Consider the following 25,046-nt stretch of genomic DNA (forward strand, 5'->3'; position numbering starts at 1 on the left):
TTCGGTTATAGTATGTTCCCGCGCACTGGCGTCTCTGGCATATAAAATTTTTTGGGGGCGGGTATCAAAGAAAGTAATTTAAATGGTACTACCTAGCCCAACCTGTGTATTAACTTCGATTCTATTTGTTGCCTTGCTGCTTACCTTCACGAACCCCCTAAGGTATATCGGCAAGTCATTACTTTAGGCAAGGCAGTGACAATAACCAAGTCATCTGAACTGGTTCCCGCAATTATAGTTACAGTTCCCAAGAAGGAAAGACAGAAAACAAAGTGCCCTGCTGGGCTCTAACCCGCCTTCACTCGCTTACGCTCGTTCGGCAATACTATGTACTGACAGGATATCATTGCCTTGCCCAAAGTAAAGAGTTACCGGTATATAAAGAACTCGCTTACAATTGTAGGGTCCGCGCTGGCTCAGTGGTAGAACGTTCACCTCTGGTACTTGGGGTCCCGGCTTCGATCCCAGCCATCGCCATGTGAACTTTGTGATGGACAAACACTGTCTGCGTGGGTTTCCTCGGGGTTCTCCCGTTTATTTACACTTTCTCCATTCCATTCATTACTCATCATCACCGTCTTCTTTAGCCTAACCGGCATAACCGTTGGACAAAAAACTTAAAGGTTTCACTTAATTTTTATTTACAAAACGAGGGACAGTTAAGAAACTGTAGTACATTATTTTCTTCTTGAAATTGCAAAAGTGTACATGTCTTAGTTTTTAAGATAAGTGTCTTCTAACTCAACGCCAATGTATTTCTGCACAGTGTACGAAAGCTGTATTTTATGTTTACAACTGAAGCGTTACTAGTATGAAACCATAAAAAGTGATATTGAAAAATGTATGATTACCAAAGCCCATATGTTTTCACTACCCTCGCTTACGCGTATACCCACCGTCGCTGACGCACTTGTTCCCTTCGGACACCCCCCCGCGCTACCGCGCGGGCCCATCAGCGTTGCCCTGATCTGACTCAGTTATATAGAATTCGTGCTCTTTAGTGGCCAACTAGCACCTGGTGCTAAATTATCTTAGAGAAACGTGGACAATTTCTCATAATGTTTGTGCCATGACAAGGTTTGTGTTCCTTTAGTATTCTCTAGTATTTAGTGTATCTTTAGTAACCTAATAAGATCCACTAGATTATATACTGCAGGACTTGTTTCACATGTGAGCGAAAACTTCCAATTAAAAAAAAAAAAAACCAGGAGAAATGAGGTAGTGGTTAAACGCTCTTGTGTACAGGTTTACTTGTGGCGCAATACTAAAAAAAAAAAAAAAAAAAATGAAAAATTATAATTCTTTCACCAGTTTCTTTTTTATTGTCCCCTAGTCGGTTTCAAATGGGCGGAATATATTTTACTTGGCATAAATAAAATTCAAGGGGACCTCTAGAAGTAATTGTTGAAAAATTATAATTCTTTTACGATTTGCGTATAAATAAGGCTTCCAGATGTCTAGCATAAAAACAGCACAAAAAAGTACAAAACAATCTGTGCTGGGTGGCCACTAAATAGCACGAATGCTATCGAACCGAGTCAGATAGGGCGAAGCTGGTGAGCCCGCGCGGGAATACGTCCGAAGGGAGCAGGCACGTCTGCGATAGTGTGTATGCGGAGAAGTGAGGGTAGTGGAAGGAAGTGCGTTTTGAGAATAATACAAGTTTCAACAACACTTGTTGTTGTTTCATACTAGTAACTGTCCACTTGCAAACAAAATACAGGTTCTGCACGCTGTGCAGAAATATGATGCCGGTGTACACGGTGCAGAAATAAGCCGCCCGTGGAAAATAACATCTAATAGAGCCATTTTTCATATGCACTCATTTGTTTTATTCGTCGTAAAGCACTTGTAATGGTTTAACATTAGTAAACGTAAGATACAGTTGTATTACATTGTATGTAATTAAGTTACCTGTAGAAATTCGTTCCTTATAAACATGTCTTTTCATGGAAAGTATTGAAATTTACCTGCAAATTTTCCAAAATGTAGTGCACCAAAACTACACCTGCACCAGACTGTCTTATTTTGATTTTTTGCTGGCCGCGGTGGCTCAGTGGTAGAGCGTTCATCTCTGGTGCATGGGATTCCTGGTTCAAACCCTGCTCCTGTCAAGTGAACTTTGTGGTGGACAAACACCGTGTGCGTGGGTTTTCTCGGGATTCTCCTTTTCCTCCCACTTTCTTCATTCCACCATTTTCATTCATCTCTCATCATCACCGTCTCCTTTAGCCTAACCGGCATAACCGTGGGACGTAAAACTCAAATATTTCATTTTCATTTTCCGAGTGTTAACCCTTTCTCCTGACACTGTTTCACGATGTGTAGGTACAAAAACTTGGACATCGGAAGTTTGAAAAAATTTAACAATTTAACATTAACATCTGTAGAAAACCATTAGCGACTACTATTAAAACTTTTTTGAGGAGAAAAGCTCATCATGAACGAGGGTTTGAAAAAACCCGGGCTTTTTTGAAAAAACCAAACCCACCTGGGCCCATTTTTTCGGGTGTTTTTCGAGTTTAATTGTTTTTTTTTTTTGGGTTTAATCGTTTTTTTCCGAAATATTTCAATGTCTTTGGGGTAAAAGTGTTAAAATGTGATTTATATTTCAATATTGTCATTGTCACAACTTGCAACAATTTTCTACTCACTGCCGTTTTGAAAAAATGGCCGCCATTTTGATTATTTTTTTTTTTACATTGGACCGCCGAGAAAATCTACTCAGCAAATTTAGCATATCTTGTGCTTCTACCGTCAAAATTTCAACTTAAAAGACTGAAAATTGCGCTTCGTAGCGTAGATACTCGTTCATTTGACAAAATGGCCGCCATTTTGATATATTACGTTGGTATGCCGCCAAAATCTAAACAGTGAATTTAGAGTGTCTTGTGCTTGTACTCTGAAATTTTTAACTTAAAAGGCCGAAAGTTGAGTTGATTTTGTGTTTAACGTCCCTTTCAGCAGCGAGGCTATATAAGACGGGACCTACTGATTAAGGTGGAATCCGAACCACGTGAGCTCTCTCCGGGAAGCAAACCCGGGTCACCCACGCCTAAGACGCGTACACTAACCGCTCAGCCATAAAGGAGCTCGGCAGACAAACGAACAAATGTAAAGTTATAGTTTTGTGATTTTTTTTTATAGCGTTTCTCAAAGTTATGTTCCTTCGATTGAATTCTTATTACAGATGGTTTGTGTTTTAGATATGTTACTCAAATTGACTCCTAGGAGAACATAAAATTTATTTGTTTTGAAACTTTTATCATTTTTGCCCACCTGATCGATTTTACCTGTAGTTTATTTAAGTATATGTGCATTTTATTTGTTCCACTTACAAGGTTTTATTTTAAGATGTAATATTTTGTATTCAGCCGAATACAAAATTCTCAATTGCCAATACAATAGTGTCGCAAAACCCTGACGCGTATCGAAGTTCTATTTCAAAGTAATATAATGCTATCTTCACTAAATATAATATTCTATTTTAATACATCTTTTTGTCTGGTGAGGGACTTAGGGATTTATTGTTTAACTTGCAGCTTCAAGGTTAATGTTTCAAAGATTTCTCAAGAAACTCAAATTCCTACCATTGGATATACGGCAGGATTTCTTTTCTTTTCTGATTCTCATTTGGGGTGGCGACCGTACTGTTGTAATAAAGATTAAGTAAAAGTTAACTGTTTCGACGTAATTGAATTCTTCATCAGTGACTATAGTTTTCATTACTCTTACAGGTTTTCTTGTAACATATAGCGTCTAACATATAGCGTTGAAGCCGGTTCATTGCAACAAGGTCTATTACACTGTGTAGTTTGGTTTGGTTTTGGTGTGATGAAGTATATTTTCGATTGTAATAAATATACGTGATGTGCCAACGCCGTACACATTGAAGAGTATATTTTACAAAGCATTATATTTGTTCTATTTTAGATAGTTCATTTATTTCTGGAAGCAAGGGGAAATGTTGCTCAAGAAATACAGAAGTGTTGCAATGGAAGAAGACCCACAGAGAGCAGTAGCGTAGCCAGGATGTGTGTTTGGTGGGGCAAGTGCTGTTATAGGTACATATGGAACAATTCCAAACAAAAAATATATAAACACAAAAATATCTAAAAAATTACAAACATCAAACTACATTGTCGGACCTCTTTGGGGGCCCGGCCTCTCTGGGCCCCCCTTCCCTACGCCACTAACGGAGAGTATTGACAGAAATCATATGTACTAACATCCTTAAAGATATTTGTGAAGAGTGGTAGGATATATGTGGGACTACAGTTTATTTTTTTTTTTCCTTTTAGAACGGGTGAATTTCATTCAATCATAACATTTGTAAAACATTTCCCATTTTAATGCGGTTTATTTCAAATCACACGGGAATTATGGTCATCACTTACCTTTGAAGCAAATATTGAGAATTACGGCTTTGAAATTGATTTTTGTTTTGCCAATATTACCTTAGTCTCCCTATCCCAGTTTTTGTCGTTAAATTCTTTTTTTATTATTACTTCATCTTTTCTATGCAGTGTTGTAAAATTTTCTGTATCTCTCTATATTCTCACAATCCTGATTCTGAGCTATTTAAATTCTACATTACTATTTCATAGGTTTGAAGTTTTCTTCAATTATAAAGACAACTGTTGTTTGATATTGTTCTTAACTTTTTTTTTTTTTTTTTTTTTTTGCGTGGAATCAGTTAAGAGAGAAAGTGTAATTATATTTCTCAGAGTACAAGCTCCTTAACGGTGAGGTTCAGTACCATCGCCTCCTTTCTTTTCTATCCCATTGATTTGTAGGGGAAGTATTCTTCCTTTTCTTTGAAATGAATAAAATTTTTGATGTTCTGATTTTACTGATTTCTTCTGAATATCTATTTAAATGTCCCTTGCTTTGTCAAAATGATCTTTTAGTATATATAAGTATATTATTATTTTAATTAGATGTCATTTATGAATATTAAAAACATACAACACAGAATTTTATTTCCACAAAGTAAGAGACATTTAAATAGACCTGAAGAAAAATAATAAAAAGTAAAACCCTTAAAATCTCAAAGAAACAGAGGAAGATTTCCTGGTATATATCAATGGGCTAAAAAAGAAAAATGGCTGAGTTATTCAAGACAAAATATGGATAGCAGGAATTCTTTAGAATAATATAGTGCTTTTTTGAACATTGTAATCACTTCATATATATTTGCTTTTCTGATTTTACATACTGTATGAAGGCTATCCGTGTTAAAACTCAATGTTATGGAATGCTACAAATTTCTGTTTAAAAAAAAAAAAGTAGTAGTACATCCGAAGGTATATTACATATAACTTCTAAATGATGGTAAGATTCATTACATAGGCTAATGTATATAAGTTAATACGATGTGCATTGTATTTTGTTAATACAATTTAGTGTGTTTTTAGTGCTAATATAGACCAGAAAAAATTGTGATCTTCCCTTCATTTATTCTCTTAAAGAATTCCTTTAAAACAAAGGATCTTTGCAAAGTATTATGTTAAAACACTTCATTTTTTATGTAAATGACTTCATTAACCTTTTTTCTCTATATAATGGGTATGCACTATGAGTATACTGTGCATGTGGCTGTTCCATTTACGATATAAATTATTTTCTCACATTTTTCTGTTTCATTGTATACAATTAATGTATAAATCATATAGGAACGTATTAAATGAACAATTAGTTACCTACTTAATTGTTATTTTATCTTAATATGATTTCCACTTATAAAGTGTATTTAAATAAATATTTAAGGCATAGAGTTAGAACTGACAACTTAGTCGTTAGAACTTGTATTTAGTGCATTTCAGTGTTTGGTTTCTACGAATATAGTCATGGGTGTAAGCAGACAAGTGATCGCTTTTTTTTTTTTTTTTTTTTTTTTTTTTTTTTTTTTTTTTTTTTTTTTAAGTACTAAAGTTACAACAAATGCAGAGACATTTTGGCTTGGCTGCTTGGATACACGTCTCTGTTTTCCATATATTGACAAACTAGCATGGTTACTCTCCACCTTTTTCTTGTTTACTTTCACCTTTTTTTTTTTTTTTTTTTTGCGTGTAGGCTCGGTTTGAATCTCTCCGCCACCACATACCTTTTATTACAGTATTTTTATTTATAATTTTTACTTCATTAATTTTTATTTAAATCTCATTTTCCATTGGGAGTGTGACCCCTGTACTTTAAAAAAATTTAGAAAATCATTGACGTTTAAAATCCTTTTCCAATAGTTGATGGGAAAACGACAACCTAAAAAGACCGTATTTCCGACGGATTGCTGCGGCTTTTTTTTTTTTTTTTTTTTTTTGAAGAAAGCGTTTGCAACTAGCAAATTTTGATTGCATAGAACAGTGTTGTTCCTAGTGGTCGTGATAGTGAAAGATGTGCTTTCAGGGGGAAAATGTACTGACTGTTATAAGTTTTTCACATTAGGCGCACAGACATGTTAATTGAATTATTCTTAACGTTCATTATTAGCTGCTCAGTTGTTATTTTTGGTTCGCTTTTAAGCATTTGTAAGTCATTCCCAGATACTTTTCCTCTATATAGCACTTAAATCGTACTGAGAATTGTAGAAATGTACTGCGTATGTACCGAGTGCAATATTACTGGTGGGGGGGCGCGGTGGCTCAGTGGTAGAGCGTTCACCTCTGGTGTTAGGGGTCTCGGGTTCAAACCCTACTCCCGCCAAGTGAACCTTGTGGTTGACAAACACCGTATGCGTGGGTTTTCTCGGGGTTCTCCCGTTTCCTCCCACTTTCTTCATTCCACCATTTCATTCATTATTCATCATCACCGTCTCCTTTAGCCTAACCGGCATATCCGTGGGACGTAAAATTAAAGATTTCATTTCATTTTTATTACTGGTGGGAATCCGCCATGATTTTCATTGCAGTGCTACGCATCTTTTCTGCTGTCTGTCGACTGGTCGGAAAGGCAACTTTCCACCGGCGGCGCTGGCGCATTTTATGCGCCTTTCCGGTTGTTTGCCGACTGCTCGAAAGGACCTCTTTTCGATGTCAGCTTCTCAATTCTCCCACAGGCGGCATTCGACCTCTTGCCGCAGTCGAAAAGTAGCCCTTTGCCGACTGGATATCAACCCTTCAGGAAGGCAAAATTTTCACCACTTTTTAGAGTAGCTTTGCCTAAGTTTGCCTCCGTGCTATGATTTCTCATGAAGGGCACAATTGCTAGTTCTGAAAGTATATAATACTTCCATGTCCCATTCAATTTCTTGTTTTTTGGCTGAAAGTGCTGCAAAAAAGCAAAAAGAACAAATTTTGTACTGGGACACACAAAAAAATGCAAGTTTATACTTCAAGAACTTCCAAGGGTGCTCCTTGTCGAGAAATCATAGCATGGAGGAAGACTTAGGCAAGACTAATGTAAAAGCTGATGAAAATTTTGCCTTCCTGAAGCGTTGATTTCCAGTCGGCAAAGGGCCACTTTTCGACGGCGGCAAGAAGTCGGATGCCGCCAGTGGGAGAATCGGGAAGCCGACGTCGAAAAGAGGTCCTTTCCAGCAGTCGGCAAACAGCCGGAAAGGCGCATAAAATGCGCCGGCGCCGCCGTCGAACAGTTGCCTTGCCGAGCAGTCGGCAAACAGCCGGTAATTAGCATTAAATGCGCCGGCGCCGCCGTCGAGAAGTTGACTTGCCGAGCAGTCGGCAAACAGCCGGAAATGAGCATTAAATGCGCCGGCGCCGCCGTCGGAAAGTTGCCTTGCCGAGCAGTCGGCAAACAGCCGGAAAGGTGCAGTAAATGCGCCGGCGCCGCCGTCGAAAAGAGGCCGGCATAAGGAGTCGGCAGAGGGTCGGAAAGAGGTCTTTCCGACTGTTTTGCCGACTCTGGCGGTCGGCAACAGTCGGCAAAGAGTCGGCAAAGGGCATTATTTTTTACGATTTTCGACCGCTTGCCGCCTCGGCAAAAGGTCGGCAATTTTGAACAAGTAGATCGTCGTGCCGCCGCGGACGGGTGCCGGCTGCCTACCGGCGGCCTGCCACCGTCGACGGCGGCAATCCCTCTTGCCGACCGCGGCATCCTGATGGGGTAGATGGTGGGTGGCAGGTTGGAGTAGGTCACAGTGGATCAGAGTAAGCTATGGTGGGTGGTGGGTCAGAGTGGGTCACGGTGGGTCATGAATCAAGTTTTCATTGACCTACGCCATCTCTGACCAATTTCTCAATAACCATAAATATTTCGATGATATACAATTCAGAATTCTTCTATCTTTAGTGGAAGTTAAAGTCATGAACATATCGAGTTGGTAAGGCTAATAGAGTTGATAAGGCCCCAGTTGCCGTCTACGTTACAAAAATAGCTTGCCCGGACAAGGGTTAAATGGGTGCGCGGTTGCTCAGTGGTAGAGTGTTGGCTTGGGATCCCTGGTTCGATCCCAGCTCGCGCCGTGTGGACTTTGTGGTGGGCAAACACCGTGCTCGTGGGTTTTCTCGGGGTTCTCCCGTTTCCTCCCACTTACTTCATTCTACCATTTCATTCATTTCTCATCATCACCGTCTCCTTTAGCCTAACCGGCATAATCGTGGGACACAAAACTCAAAAGGTTTCATTTCATTTTTTCAAAACTGCTTAAAATCTTAGTTTTTTAAAGAAAAGATTAAAATGATAAAGAACTGGGCAGACATTGTCTGAGAACAAATTATCTCACTAGGGATGTGATAGAAGAAATGATGAAAAGTACAATAAGAAGGAAGATAATTACAGATGACTTAACAATAAGCTGAGAGCACTTTTTACGTCAAGACGGAAACATATGAGTCGACTAAAATGCAAGAAACTTCTCAATTTGTGTCAATAGCCAAAAGAATCTTATAGGTGCAAAATTGATATAATATTATTACGATCATGAAAAAAAAAATACACTTACTTTAGATAACTTCTTCGAGACCCGGGCGACTCGAAACACATCATTTATGTCCAAGTAGAGCAGAATTTTGGTAAGAATTTGTTGCGGCAAATGAGGTAAATATTCTCTGTCACCTTTGATTATCTGCATCACTTGAACAGTTGTATCTTCACCTGATAAGATGAAAAAAAGAGAGATAAAAGATGGATAACGTCAAAGATCAAGAATAAGACAAGGCAATGAACCACCTATTTTACATAAGAATCATTAATCACTCAAGGACAAATGCATAGAAAGATTAAAAAAAAAAAAAAAAAACGTTACGTGAGCATTCGTTGCTAAAGTTGGTCTTCTTCATTTTGTGATTTTCACTTCTAATGTTTGGTACTTAGGTAACTTTGAATAAATAAAATAACTGCTAATTACAAAACACCTATACGATGGACAGGGTCAGCTCTACCATATGCGCAACACGTGTATTTGGACGTGGCGTCAGAATCTGTCATAACTATATTATTTAAAATAAATATTTCCTATTGGAAACACACCTCATGATGATGATAGTTAAATTTATTAAGCTGACCATCTATTTGAATACTACATTCATAAGCCATGTTTAGATCGCATTAGTTTAAGGTTACACGGACAGTGCTAAAGCAAATGGTCAAACAAATCCCAGAATGAAATTCTTCATTGTTGTCAAATACAGAAACACAATTCTTGAACAGTAGTGAACACCTGTTCCATTTAGTTAGTTATCACAGTTTTCATACGAAAACTAGTCTTGTCTTTGTCACAAACAAGTTCCTTGTTATTGTTCCAAGGTGGCAACAAGTTTTTTTTTTTTAATTAAAAGATACAGAAGGAAAATTAAGAAATAAAGATAAAAGAGCTAGTTGCACTGGAATTGCAAACTGATATATTGAGACTGAAGCTCGACATTGAGCTCCATAAAAAGGATTACCATCTTTCCTCTGCAGATGTGTTTGCTTTATCTTTCACTAACATAATAGATTATTATTTAAGAAAAACAGACACAACGAGATTGTATTTATAGTGTTTAGGCCTTTCTGAGTGCAAGTGCACTTTCCTCCCCTTCATTGTTCATGATGCAATAGTGTACTTAACATCGTAGCTTTTAAGATTTGTTCTTTCTGGAGAAAGCGGAAGGCGGCAAATGATGACATTGTACGGGACGGTAAATTGCCTAGGGCCGGCCAACGGCCCTGAAGATGTTCAATCAAGAGTAATGTTTTCGTGTTGATAGCGTTGATATACAAACACAACAAGCCCCCCTTAGGTAAAGTATTTATTTCCTAGAATATTCTAAGGTGTTCCAAAAATGACTTTTGAAAGGTGTCAAAAAACACATGTTCAATTCGCATCGTGTCTCAAAGCAGTGATAACAATATACACAGATGCGAAAACACATCATCTTATTTATAAAACAAAAACATATCAGTCAGTGAGTAATGCTAATATGCAACCCTAAAAACATTGAAGAGTTACAGGTTGCATGAACATTTAGGAGAAAATATATAGTTATTCTTAATGCTTATTTATATATGCAAGACACCTTAATTTGTCAGTCAATCGCTAGTTTGTAATAGTTGTCGCTAGTAGATATACATATCTGATATAGTCTCTATTTACGTTAGGATTATAATTAGGAATTAGATTTCTGGGCTTTGGGCTCTATGACCATGTTAGCCCATCACTTGTGAAGAATGATGTCCCTTGTCAATCACATTACCAAGGGAATTGGGGAAGGAATGAGGCGGCTTCGGACCGTTATGTTACACACCATATCGCCATTTGCCTAGTGTGAATGGGGAGAACCCATGAGGAAGCTCACTGAGAAAAAGCTGTTATACCTTTCCGACCGAGTGTTCCCACCGGGAATCAAACCCAGGACCGCTCTCATCAGAGGCAAGAGCGTTAGCCTCTACGAAGAAATTTCTTGTTAGACACCAACAATACTAATACGAAATCAGGCTAAAGGATCAAGAAGTCTAACAGTGTATCTATAGATTACTTTAGATAACCAATTTTCCAGCCTAAGTAAAAATGAAATTAACTTTCTCGTGGTTATACGAACCATGGTTATAGTCTTTAGGCTAAAGAAAACTGATGAATGATCATGAAAGTATCGGTGGAATGAGAATGTGGAAGGAAACAGCTCAGCAAGAAAACTGCCGGACATAATGTTGTCCACCATAAGTTCACATGACGTGGGATAGAAGCAGCGACAGATAATTTTGGTGTTTTGGGGGTCAACTTTATCGCGAAAGTCGTATCTTTTGGTGTACTGTATTTGATATTTGATAAATTGATACCTAAAGTTAAATTAAGCTTCCTGGCGCTATAACACATAAAAGCTTTATGGCCGGCTAGACAGGAAATGCATCATCATCATAGGTATTCTCCCATTATTGGTAGGTCACTTGCCGCAACTGAGAAGCTTCCATGCTCCATGGTCCTAAGCTAACCTCTTCGTCTTTACGTACGATTTATATGTTTTGATATCGTTTATTATTTGTAGTTTCTTTCGCCCCTCCCTCTTTTTCCTGCCACCATACCCGTAGCACTTCCCTCATGATACAGTTCCCTCTTAGCCAATGTCCCAAACAGTTTGTCTCCTCTTTTTAATAATATCTAAATCGTTCTTTTCTCCCCAACCATTTCTAACATCCTCTCGATCAAGCTAATTCTCTCCATTCTTCTCCACTCCCACATTTCGAAAACTTGCAGACGTTTTTCATAATGTTTGCGTAATGTCTATGTTTCTGCTCCATATAGTACTATACTCCACACGAAGCATTTTAGGAGTATTTTTCTGAAATCTTTATTCAATGTCCCACAAAATAGAAACAGTGCATCACTTTTCAACGCCAGTATTTCTGAATTTCTAGACTGGAGCTCGATATTAGTCTTCACAGTTTACAAATAAGTTCATAGTTTATTTTATTTCAGTAGTTTGTGCTCCCATAATAATCTCCATCCTTTTCATGCAAAGACCCCCCCCCCCCAGTTTGGGAGTTACTGCTCTCTTGGATCGTTTTAGAAGAACTAGTTATCGGTTCACTGTATGCTTTAAGTTAAAATCGCGCTTAAATAAATGTTAACTTTTAACTATTTTTATAGTTTGCCCACTAACTAACTTGCACTTACTCAAACATTAATGCTTGCTAGTCTTGTTACGGCCTTTGTCCTATTTTGAAGTAATTAAATTGAAAGGATACAGTTTTTCAAGGTGCAATTAAATCGTCACAATAGTTTTAAATCTTATAATTGCCTGCAATTAAATCGTGACAATAGTTTTAACTCTTGTAATTGCCTACAATTAAATCGTCACAATAATTTTAAATCTTAGAACTGCCTGCAATTAAATCGTCACAATAATTTTAAATATTGTAATTGGCTGCAATTAAATTGTCACAATAGTTTTGAATCTTGTAATTGCCTGTAAGTAAATTGTCACAATAGTTTTAAATAGTAGTTGCCTCCAATTAAATTGTCACAATAGTTTTAAATAGTAATTGCCTGTAATTGCCTGCCTGGAATTAAATCGTCACAAGAATTTTAAATCTGCAAATTACCTGCACGTTAACGCCATCTATTAGTTTAGGCAGGCAGCATGGAGTGACACCTGTTAGCAAGATTATTAACTATTAGTGGCCCCGCGTAGCGTAGTCGCTAAGGTTCTCGCCTTCGGTGCGAGCGGTCCCGAGTTCGATTCCCGGTGGGGGGACTCGGTCGAAAAAGTGTAACAGCTTTTTCAGGCCAGCCACCTTGAATGAGGTTTTCCTGACTTTTCCTCATTCACACCAGGCAAATGTCAGGGTGGTACCTAACTTAAGGGCCCAGGAAGCTTCCCTTCCTTTCTTCCTTTCCTTTCCCCGAATAGTGTGCTCGCCGAGGGACGTCATCCCTCAAAACGTGACGGGCTAAATGGCCATAAGATGCCGAGAGCCCAGAAATCTAAATCCTAAATCCTAAAAATTATTAACTATTAGAAGTTATCGTTGCTCACTCCGTGCCCGTTCCGTGTAGTATAACAAGGGTGACAATATACTCACTTATACGTAATCATATAGTACCTATAAGCGTATACCCGTAAGTACCGATACGTGAGCACCCATGAAAAGACTAGAAGTCAGCACCTATCAGATATCTTCAAACTGATATGCATTACCTTTCCCCTCTTTTTTCAGTCTTCTTTTTAAATGAGGTTGTAGACCGATGTACAAAGATCGTTCATGTTTCATCAAGTACTTTTATTACGTTAATTTCGAATATAAAATCTAATTTAAAACCCAGGTTCCTTTTTATAGATACTGACACGATCTTTACTCGTACTTATAGAACGTTGACGGAATTCTCTGATTGTCAATTGCTATGTTTTGATGACACCAAGAACCAACTTCTGTTCATGAATGTCAGTTTAATGCTTTTCTCAGCGTATATAGCATAGTTATTTTAGTCACTGCTTGACTATTTAGCCTGATTCAAAGTATGAGACAAGAACCATCACTGTTCTTTCTACTTTTTTTTATAACATGCCACAACGGAATATCCAGAAACGGGGTGGAAAGCCAGAACCCAGAGTATGATAGATATATCATGAGTTTACTATAAGCTTTCAAAAATACATAAATAATAGTCAGGGCCGGCTCTAGACGTTTTGCCGCCCTGGTCGGTACTTTTACATGCCGCCCTTTTATTATTTTCTTTCTCAAATTTTGTCGCCCTTGTATTCTTTTCCTTTTCAAATTTTACCGCCTATCAGACTTGCCGCCCTGGGCGGTGGCACGCCTCGATCCCCTCTTGCGCCGGCCCTGATAATAGCTTCAATTATTTTTGTCACTTAAAAAACTGCGGGGCCTAGTCCTTCTCCCGGCCCGGATTAGATCAGCCTCTGACTTCCAGACAGCTGAGTCGTTAAATCAGTTCGCACATTTCTACGCATTGAAAAACTAAGAGATGGCATGCTTTCACACAAGATGAGAGATAGCTATAGTATGTTTATACGTTTATAGTTTAATTTCGACGACGCAACACTGCTTAGATGTAAGTAAACAGAGCAACTATGTACGCATTGGTGAAAAAACTCCTAAGAGTTGGTTCCAACAACATTTCAGTTTGCCAATCATGATCACGGTATATAGTCTCATGAGCAAATAGACCGACGAAGTTAATAAGTTTCAAAAACAAAGAAAAAGTATTTTCCATGGTCAAGCTTTAGCTTCTGATCAGTGTTTCTTTCATACTTTTTTTTGGGGGGGGGAGATTGCTCTCCCGGAGCTATGAGAGTGTCCCCCCGGAGAAGACCAATACTTCTATAATATAAAGGTGATCAAGAAAGTTCTGTCGCTTTTTGTGGAAGTCTGTGTTCCATTGGCCCTCACACTATGGGTTGAATGTGAATGGAGATAAGACGAAGGTCAGTTGTTGGTGTGGATATACCCAAGGTATGTCCAACATACTACCATGAACTTGCGTAAGGACAGAGTGAACATGGGATCTCCACAGAGCGTAATAAGGGCGTGTATACTGTACGAGTTCGAACTGCGGTCAAACGCCGCTGCAGCTAGGATGGGAAGCACGTGGCTAGGACGACCCGGGACACCATTCTACTCCTTGAATGGGAAACACTATTGCATCCGCCATACTCCCCGGACATTGTACCGTCCGGTTATCACCTGTTCCGTTCCTTGGACAATCACCAGAACGTTGACAGAAGGTCGTCGATAGTGATGGGGACTATGTTTGATCTATCCAATTACGTATTACGATTTATCCAATTACGTTTTAGATAATATATCGATGTTCGAAGGTGGTGAGTGAAAAAGCGACAGAACTTTCTTGATTACCGTATGTAATAATACGTCTATAACATAATAATAAATAGAATAGTACCGTTATGTGCACCACCGAATACTAAGTGTGTCCCAACGGAATATTTTTTTTTTTTCTGAAAGAAATACTGCTTTTGATCGAACCCGTTTCCGAGTATTAGATGTTATGCCGTATTTGCTATTAAAATGAAAAACAAAGCTAAATAAATTTTGTATCCGTATAATACTAAACTTCAAGCGTATAGATAAAAAAAAAAATCAACTTGCATTATTAATATCAACATTTTTTGTCTAAGATTGCACACAAATTATGTTAAATTATAAGGAACTTATTAGCACAATCAAGAGAAAAAGGAGACTTCTCTAGTAGTTTCTAAAAATACTTGTGAATAATGAATTTGATCTATTTCTTTCTAAAGAATCACCTTTTAATATCATTATTGAAATATTTTTATCATTTAATGATAAATAATTCTTTTGTCAAAAACACTTCTCGATGTACTCTTCTGAAACACAATACTTATCTTAAAATGCAAGAAGAAATATCTTTTGTATTCAATTGATATGAAAGAAGTAATCCTGATGAAAAAAAACAACATTAAATGCAAATTACTACTTAACTACAAAAGAATATCGTAGGAATTTGAGGCGTACCAAAGATTCTCTGTACTTCTGAGTGAACTGCCAATTCCTCCAGGTATTCTTCAAATGAATACCTGTGCTGCACGGGTTTAACGTATGGCCGTCTTATCTTCCAAATGGTCAAAATTACCTGGAAATAAGGCATAATAATTAGTATTATATATATTAGTGGTGGATCCAGGATATGATCAAGGGAGGGGCTAAACCATAGTTTGCCGCTTTATCCAGAGTAAAGCAGAATTAAAACCCATTTTATCCAGTGTATACCTGAGCGTTAGGGGGGCTATCTGCCCCTATATATAGTGTTTCAAAACAACACCGGCAACGTTTGGGAGGTGATTCCTGGCACCAAGATAAAACAAATAGACCAACGTGTATGCGCAAGTTGGGTTAAGACTTCATTTTCGAACTATAGTACTCGCGCCGAGTCGTGATGCTTGGGCTCTAAACCAGGGTGCGAAATCCCGGGGGGGACGGGAGGGATTTCCCCCCACCAAAAATTTTATACTTGCGTTTCCCCCCCACCAAAATATGTAAGGGGGGACACCTTAATATGAAAATATAAGTAGGTCTATAATGAAAATTTTTAAACAAACAATAAATTTGAATGCATGCCTGTTTTTCAAAAACGTAGTTTAGTTGTAAAGATATCAGGTGTTTAACTTTGTCGGCTGTTTCGTTGTGACGAGATGGAGACCTTTATTCTCTAGGGTACCAGTTGCGTGCAAAATTGGCAAAATTTCTTAGACAGTTGACGAACCTACAAACAGGTTTGCGGATAAGCACTTGCTTTTATATGTAACATATGTGGACGAAGAAAATAACCATTGTTGTTGTTTTTATAAATTAGTGCCTGTAGAAAATTCCGATGCAAAATTCCTTGAAGAGAAAATTATTCACGCGTTTTCCGAATATGATATATTTTTAATCTTAAAGAAAAGCTTGTTAGATTTGGTTCTGACGGGGATGTAGTGTTTACTGGGAAAAACAAGGTGTTGCTGCCCAAATTAGAAGAAATGTCGACCAGTGCCTAATTAGCGTACACTACATGGCACATCAAATGGATCTTGTATCTGAAAGAGTTTTTTATGTTGTGAATGCTATTCACAACTTTGAATATTTGTTAGGCGAACTTCATACAGCTGCAAAACTTAAAAGTATCTCGACAGTCACAGATGCCGCAGGAATGCTAAAAATCAGAAGATTGTTTCACATACGTTGGATTTCAAATGTGGAGCATGTATTATTTGCAGTCTTTACATATTTTTCTTGTATAATGCAATTCCTACTTTTGGGGTATGAAAATGCTGACCATTTCAACAGAGATAGTTTTAAACTGAGTGGTATTTACAAAAAAAAAAAAAAAAAAAAAAAAAAAAAAAAAAAACTGTTGGAGAAAAAGAACATTCTATTGCTCGGTTTTCTTCTGAATATTGCGTCCATTCTGTCTAATATTAGTAAAACGATGCAAAAGGAACCAGTTTCGTACAATGAAATAGAGCAAGAATTGAATCTTTAATCCAAGCTCTGAGAGAAATGCGTATGAAAGATGATGTCTACCAAAGTCTTTGTATTAGTGCACTGCAGACAAGCGTCTGATACAGGGAGTGATGATAGTGAGTTTGATCAAATAAGGGGGCAGGTAATCCAGGATTTAGTAGAAGACGTGGAAAAAAGGTTTCTTTCTAATGATGTCCTAAAGTGCTTTTGAGTGTTTGAAAATAAAGATCGTAATAACATGAGTGGTTTATACGGTAACATAGACTTATATAAAGATGCTGTTTGGATTAAATCCTGATACTGCAGTGTTAGAATGGCTTGGTTTGATTTAGTTTAACGTCCCACGATTATGCCTGCTAGGCTAAAGGAGACGTGGACCTACTGATTATAATGGAATCCGACCACTTTGGTCATTCAACTGTATACCACCGCGAATCGAACCAGGACCACGTTAACCGAAGTCAAGCGTGCTAGCCACTAGACCAAACGGGGGTTCTACAGTGTCAGAATGGAGAGAGTACAAGTCAAGTTCTAAGTCGGTAAATGATTTTCAAGTTCTTAAAGACTTAACGCGGAAAGTTCGTACTGTGCCATTATCAACTGCTGCCTGTGAACGTGGATTCAGTGTTGTTCATATTAAAAGTTTCGAAAGAACCCGTATGTTGGCGAGTACCTTTCAATCTTTATTAACAATTAAACTTAGTGGATCTCCTTTAAAATTATGGGATGCTGTTACTGCTGTTCATACGTGGGCTTCTTCTGGCCGTCACATGTTCAACTCTCGTTACACACGGAAAGAAAGTGAAGTTTAATCTTACATTTTTTCTCTAAGGTAAGATACGTTATTGCAAACTATATTTTAGGTCTATAAATACAGTAACACAATCATTGATTACTCGTATTATTGTGGCTCTCTCCGCTGGTCTACGGGCTAGCATTCGCGCACCATCTTCGGTGCACGGGGTCCCGGGTTCGATTCCCGGTGGAAGCGCCTTACAAAAATTTGAACGATTCCACCTTGAACTGTAAGTCCACATCTCATAGTTTCGCTGCTGAAAAGGGACACTAAATTTAAATAAGCAAATCAATCGTATTGTTGTATTTGTGCTTTCATTTTCTAAGGTTTAACGTCCTACGAATATTCAGTAAAACTAAGGAAGACGGTCATGATGAGATAGATAATAATGGTGGATTAAGATAGTGGAAGGAGGCGGGAGGACCCCGAGAAAACCCACACACAATTGTTTGTATACCACAAGCAGAATTTGGCGCGAGCTAGGATCCAGCCAGGGATTCCACGCACCTGAGGTGAGCGCTCAACCACTGAGGCAGCACGGTTTTTTGTTGTCTATCAAGTATTTGTATTAAAATCATATCTGTTATTTATAATAATATATTCTTGCTAATAATACAATATAAATACATAGTATTATTTAGACTTACATAAGTGACCGGATATCTGAGCGACCAAACTGAAACACTAAATACTTAGCGAAGAAAGGGGAATTTCATAAATAATAAAAACTATGCTCTGACTCTACTGCTCACGGGGATCTATGGCTGGCCAGGTAAAGCGCTTCAAGTTAGTGGTTCTAATGTTTGGTTAGGACATCGGTTTTCAGGGACTATTATTTCTGGCTTATAGATCTCTACCGCATTTTCGTGAATGCAGTCTTCAATATGATGGTAAACACAAGGGTACTGTGGTCCCACGGGATTCTAACCCTGGACCATACGCACCGAAGTGTATATTAAACGCAGTAGATATGTTATCAATTTTGGTTAAATGAATAAATAACATTAAAGCATTTTTAAATAATAATGTCGACTAGTTTGAATGTTTATTATTATTATTATTATTATTATTATTATTATTATTATTATTATTATTATTATTATTATTATTATTATTATTATTATTATTATTATTATTATTATTATTACTAGTAATAATAATAATAATAATAATAATAATAATAATAATAATAATAATAATAATAATAATAATAATAATAATAATAATAATAATACATTAAAATTTCAACTTTTTGGAGGCTCCACGAAGCATTAGTATGGATCGCTGAACTTCTTCCCCCCCACCATTTTCAAATGATTTCGCACCCTGCTCTAAACCAATCATAGAAATATTATGCTTGAGCTCTAACACATCGGAAAACTTCGGTACAATTCGCGCACACTTGGGGAAACGTCAAACAGCTGAAATTCACCAACAATGTTGCCAAACTTTGAAGACATAGTAAACCAGTATATAAAAAAGGCATTTAAAAATTACCAATAATAACACTGCACAACAATAACTACTGTAACAACTATTCTAAAATGGTAACAATAGCACAAATAGTAACAACGAAAATATAACGCAACAAGAAAGAATTAACAAAACGGAACTTGACGCCAATCCGACAACACTGTACTCTCGGGAGATGTTTTCCGTGTAGCGCGAGAGAAGACACTGACAAAATTTGATGGGTGGGAGTTGACGACTGGAACAAACCCTCGCTTTCTATTGGGTGGTGAAATCGGTAGATCTAGGTCAAGCTTCACGACTCGGCGCGAGTACTATAGTATGTTCCAAGTAATACTCAAGTTTCATTATCCAACGGTACTTCCGCAACAATTTTTTATAGAGAAAGTTGGTGAATACTTTAAATTTTATGCCCGTAGCCAAACTCCCTCTATAAAAATCGTTGCGTGAGTACCACAGGATTCTGAAACATGTATTTCTGGATAGCGCACATATTAGTTCCTAAGTGAAGTCTTGACCCGACTACGATAGGTCCCATAGTTTTGGAGCTATGGACCTCTAAATAACATTTTTTTTAAATGATTTTGGAGCTTATAACCCGAGGTATATTTGTGCACCCAGGTTGGTCTATCTTTTTATCTTATCTTGGTGTCGGGAACCACCTCCCACACATTGTCGGTGTTGTTTTGAAACATCCTGTATAGGTATACTGGAAGCTCCAGTACGTTTCTCGCTGGTTTACTGGTAGTCAAGAATTTCCCTGGGTACCGTTGTCCTGCTTAAGGTATCAGAGAAAGAACGGTAAGAGATATCAAGCAGCTACTTCTTGCAATCGATTCTCTGCCCCAAGAATGGGTTCCATCTCTTTCACTGAATCTCTATTCAAACCGGAAGTGTTCTAAATTATCTTTTACTTCCGGCTTCAATTCTGACTTTGTAGGGCAAAAAACAGTAATATATATGGAGAAGCTGCATCTTGCAATCGATTCAGTGTTCCAGGAATATGATTCATCTTCTTCGTTGAAACTCTATTCAAACCGGAAGTGGTTCAAATTACCATTTCCAATTTCAACGTTTATCACTATAGAACGGAAACGGTAATAGCTAACGGCAAACGTGTTTTTGCAAATGATTCAGCATCTCAAGACAACATAACATGCCTATCTACAAGAATCTACTATAACCGGAAGTGGTTCAAATTTACTATTACTTCCGGTTTCAATACTAATTTCCATATAGCAAAAGTGGTAAGAGAGATCGAGATGTGTTTTTTTTTTCAATCGATTCTGCTTTTCAGGAAAAGGTTCCGTTTCCTCCATTAACGATGCATTCAAACAGAAAGTGGTAACCATTTCCGGTTTCAGCATTTACCACCATAGAACAAGAACAGATAGAGACAGTTTTTTTTTTTTTTTTTTTTTTTTTTTTTTTTTTTGCAATCGATTCAGGGTCTTAAGCGAACATATCACCACAACTCGCAACACTCTACCATGACTAGAAGTGACTACGTCCGGTTTGAATATTGTTTCCATAGAGCAAAAACTGTTAAGATATATCAAGATGCTGTTGTTTGCACTCAATTCAGCTTGCCAGGAATAGCGTTAATCTTTTCTATTAACCCTCTATCCAAACCGGAAGCGGTTCAAATTGACCATTTCCGATTTCAACATTTATCGCCATACAGCAAGAATAGAAATAATGACAAACGGTTTTCTGCAATCGATTCGGGGTCATATATCATCACAACCCGCAGCACCATGCCGAAACCGAACTGGTTAATTTAATAGTACTTCAGGCTTCAATACTAGTTTACATAAATCAAAAACTGTAAGATATATCGAGAAGCAGTTTTTCAATCGATTCAGCGTCCCAAGAATAGATTCTATCTCCTCCTCTAACCCTCTATTCAAACTGGAAGTGGTTCAGTTATTAACTATTTTTGGTTTCAATCTTTATAGCCATTAGTACCGTGCCGTGGGGGGCAACGGCCCCGGGCGCCAAACTAAGGGGGCACAAAATTCGGGAGGAATATATATATATATATATATATATATATATATATATATATATATATATATATATATATATAGTGGCGGATTCAAGGGGGGCTATAAGGGCTATAGCCCCCCCCCCTTGACGCTCAGGTACACACTGGATAAAATGGGCTTCAATCCTGCTTTACACTGGATAAAACGGCAAAATATGGTTTAGCCCCTTCCTTGATCATGTCCTGGATCCGCCCCTGTATATATATATATATTTCCATATATATGTGAAATGGAAGGAAAAAGTAATAAAAAGTGCTCAAAATTTTGAAAATTTTCTTACGCTCCGCGCCAATCATGGTCTGTCGACCTCACTCAAAATGTACGAGAACGCCGTTGTATACTGTCCCCCCGGGCGCTGATTTTCCACGGCAAGGCACTAATAGGCATGTAGAACAAAACAATAAGGGATATTGAGCAGTGGCTTTTTGATTTGGATTCAGCTCTGAGGAACAGGTTCTACCTTGGATATTATTCTGTTGCAACCAGTAGTTATAGATGCACTACTCCAAGTTTGAGTATTAAGTGCACATAGTTTGAAAATGTACTGTGATCGTTAAGCGAAACCCATCTTTAATGATTTTTTTCAAGTCCCGTTCGATTCCGCTAAAGACAATTTTTACCTATTATGAACAATAGCCTCGTTGGGGACGTATTCATTAAACTTCAATTAAACGAACAATAGGCAATACATACGACAATTGATAATCAGATTTTCGTATTTCTAGATGGGCACTATGAGTTATCTGAACATCAGGTTATGACATCATACAGGGCAGTGATGCCAGCTACATCTGACTTCATTAGAATACTTTTACTACAATGTAATCTGATCTCTTGCTTTTAGGGGTCTCCTTCCCTTTAACAGATTTCGTAATCAACGAACAAAATCTGGAGAAACCTCCCCCCATTCACTTTGAAAGTCACCCTAGTAGCAGAAACAACTTGCTAAAAGCTTGCTGTAAACTTGCATTGAAAGTCGGCAAGCTTGCATACGGCTTGATTGGAAAACGTGCAAGCGTGCCACAAGCTGTATTCCAGTAACAAAGTTGCATGGGGGCAACCTTGCATTCAGTGTTCCATTCAAGCTTGGCGCAAGTGTTTTACGCTTTCGGTAAGTCAATAGCCAATGAACGACCAGTGATGCTATGGCGCTCGACGAAGTATCGCTTGCAAGTACAACAAAAGGCAGATTATACGAAAACACGTGTTGAAAGGTCAAGCGTAGAAAGTCAAAAGCCAAGCACATATCAACTGGCGGAAAGCTTTCTTGCTACTTGGGTCTGATTTCAGCTTAAAATGTTATAGGACCTATTGAATGTATTACAGTTTACATTCAGATTGGGTAGTAAGATTATGATTGATTAAAAGTACATTATTGTATTATTCCTCTTTCTTTTTTAATACAGTGTAATGCCTTTCGTAATGTATTTTGTTAAATTAGCTACCACAGACTTGGTAGGTCATTCCGTACCGGTATTCGCAAAATTTTGTGGACCACAACGAACGCAAAAGCTAGAATAAGCAATTATAAATGTTTTAATGACTATCGCAAATAAAACGCATATTTTGCGTTATTTTGATGCAAACCCTGTACGGAATAAGACCCTTAGTATCAGACCTAAGGGAAAATCAGCATCATCGGACCACAGCAGGGGCGGATCCAGGGGAGAGCAACCGGGGCTATTGCCCTACCCCCGAGAAGAGGAAACTTCCTTATTTATATATATATATATATATATATATATATATATATATATATATATATATATATATATATATATATATATATATATATAAACATACCAGTGTTTGGAGTTTTCAGAAGTAGCTCTAAGTAGCAGTATTACAACCCATCATCCCCCCCAGAAGTCCGTCCTGAATCCCCCCTGGACCACAGTTAACATCCATTTTATCTGTTAAAACCAGGGATGAGTGTATAAGCAAATGCCATGTACAATCGCCAATAAAATGTTTATGTAAACAATCGCCAATAAACACAAAACTTTATAAAGTGGCCCCCATATTCCCTGTCTGCACGAGAATTCTTTGGTCCTGATATGAAGTCAAGCTGTTCCCGCTATTATTGTACCCAATGTAAAGTGTATCCATGTCTCTATTCTATTCTATTATACCCCTGCAGGTGTTTATCGTTATAGTTGTTCCAATAAAGCTATACCGACTTCATCACTAAAATTATTTTAATGTGGTAATTGCCTTAGAAGTTACAGTATAAGGTACCAAAATGAGCCGGTTCGAAGTAAAATTGCGAAAACAAATAATTATAAATTTTTAAGAAATAATTGGGAGTTGTGGCGCCAGACATGTAAATTGTTCTAAGTATCTTAAAGATTATATCAAACTATTACAAATGTCTAAAAGTAAAATTATTTAAAAAATTAAAATTAAACTGTCTGACAGCCATCTTGATCCCACTTTCATGCTTCTAATATTGATAAGTAAATAATGATATAATTAACTACAGGAAAATGATTAGAACTAACAGTACTGTTCGTAACAGTAAGACCATAATAATCTCTGCTTGGTGCTGGAGCCACGGCGTACTTTTCAAGCAAATTACAGGAATACTTCATTAAATTCATTCTTGAAAATATAAGAAATACTCAAACTTGTGATGAATAACGGGAAGATTTTTCACAGAATTTGTTTTCTTTATCTTCTTCTTTACTTAAAACATATGCTTTAATAATAATAATAATAATAATAATAATAATAATAATAATAATAATAATAATAATAATAATAATAATAATAATAATAATAATAATAATAATAATAATAATAATAAATAAATAAATAAATAAATAAATAAATAAATAAATAAATAAAACTCTTCATCCCCTGTTACACAATCTTGAACGAAGGATAAATCTGTGGGAGTGTAAAAATGTTTACGCTTGGTTCATGATTAAGAAATAAAAAAAAAAAAAAAATCACAAAACAATAATTGTTCTTTTTGCGTGCAACACAGCAAAAGTTCCGAGACAGACTGTGTGGAAAGAACTTAGTGGATATTTCTAAACACATACAGTGTGGGTGTTTCTAAATACAAAGAGTTCTCAGAAATTTATATCATTGAAAGAAGATACAAAAGTATAAGATTATCAATATAATTTAGTTTATATAGGGTGTTTAATAAGTAATGGACTAATGGTCATAAATTAAACCGTAGATAGTACACGCCAAAACTAACAAAAAAAGTCTTAGTAAACATGTGTCCGCAAACGCTTCGTAACGGAGATAGGGGCTGTCGAAAGTGTGGGAAAATGAAGTTTAGAGATGAATATCTCAAAAGTATGAATCGGACAGGGGGCGGTCCAATGAATGACTATCGAAGTCAGACCTGCGCTATGCAGAAATGCATGGTTGATAACTCGTCTTAGGAATGTGCTCTGAAGTAGTTCACAACATGCACCACCACCTTTCTTCGATTGCCTCTCTCATTTCCTGCTGGTTATGCAACCACACACGGCACGTAAACGTTGTCCGCCATTTTGTATCTTTTCAAGCTTTCGACCTGGTACCACAACTTATGAATTACTGGTGGATAGACTCGCAATCGATGTTCATCTCGAGCCCCCTATCCTTGGACAATTTTCCGGGAATCCCTTCGTTTCTTTGGGGAATCCCTTACGCGCGCATTGCAGAGTTATCAACCATGCATTTCTGCATAGCGCAGGTCTGACTTCGATAATCATTCATTCGACCGCTCTCTGTCCGATTCATACTTTTTGAGATATTCGCCTCTAAACTTCACTTTCCCACACTTTCGACAGCCCCTATCTCCGTTACGAAGCGTTTGCGGACACGTTTACTAAGACTATTTTGTTAGTTTT

The 25,046-nt window shown here is 37.4% G+C and overlaps 1 protein-coding gene across 2 annotated transcripts in view; it reads right to left on the bottom strand.

Moving 5' to 3' along the window:
- Positions 1 to 25,046, bottom strand: part of LOC145662373 (uncharacterized) — a 134,992-nt gene that overhangs the window by 33,986 nt on the left and 75,960 nt on the right. Inside the window, exons 1-3 of one of the 2 annotated variants that reach the window (XM_081727887.1) lie at positions 23,694 to 23,859; positions 15,391 to 15,508; positions 8,900 to 9,051 (exon numbers count right to left, since the gene is read on the bottom strand). In XM_081727887.1, coding sequence (XP_081584013.1) covers positions 8,900 to 9,051; positions 15,391 to 15,508; positions 23,694 to 23,792 — 369 coding nt within the window. In that variant the 5' untranslated portion in view covers positions 23,793 to 23,859. Of the gene's footprint in view, positions 1 to 8,899; positions 9,052 to 15,390; positions 15,509 to 23,693; positions 23,860 to 25,046 lie in introns of those variants that run through there. The other variant, XM_081727888.1, reaches the window with a different exon arrangement.

The sequence above is a fragment of the Thermobia domestica genome, chromosome 10, assembly GCF_964235325.1.
Source record: "Thermobia domestica chromosome 10, izTheDome1.hap1.1, whole genome shotgun sequence".
Taxonomy (NCBI): Eukaryota; Metazoa; Arthropoda; class Insecta; order Zygentoma; family Lepismatidae; genus Thermobia; species Thermobia domestica.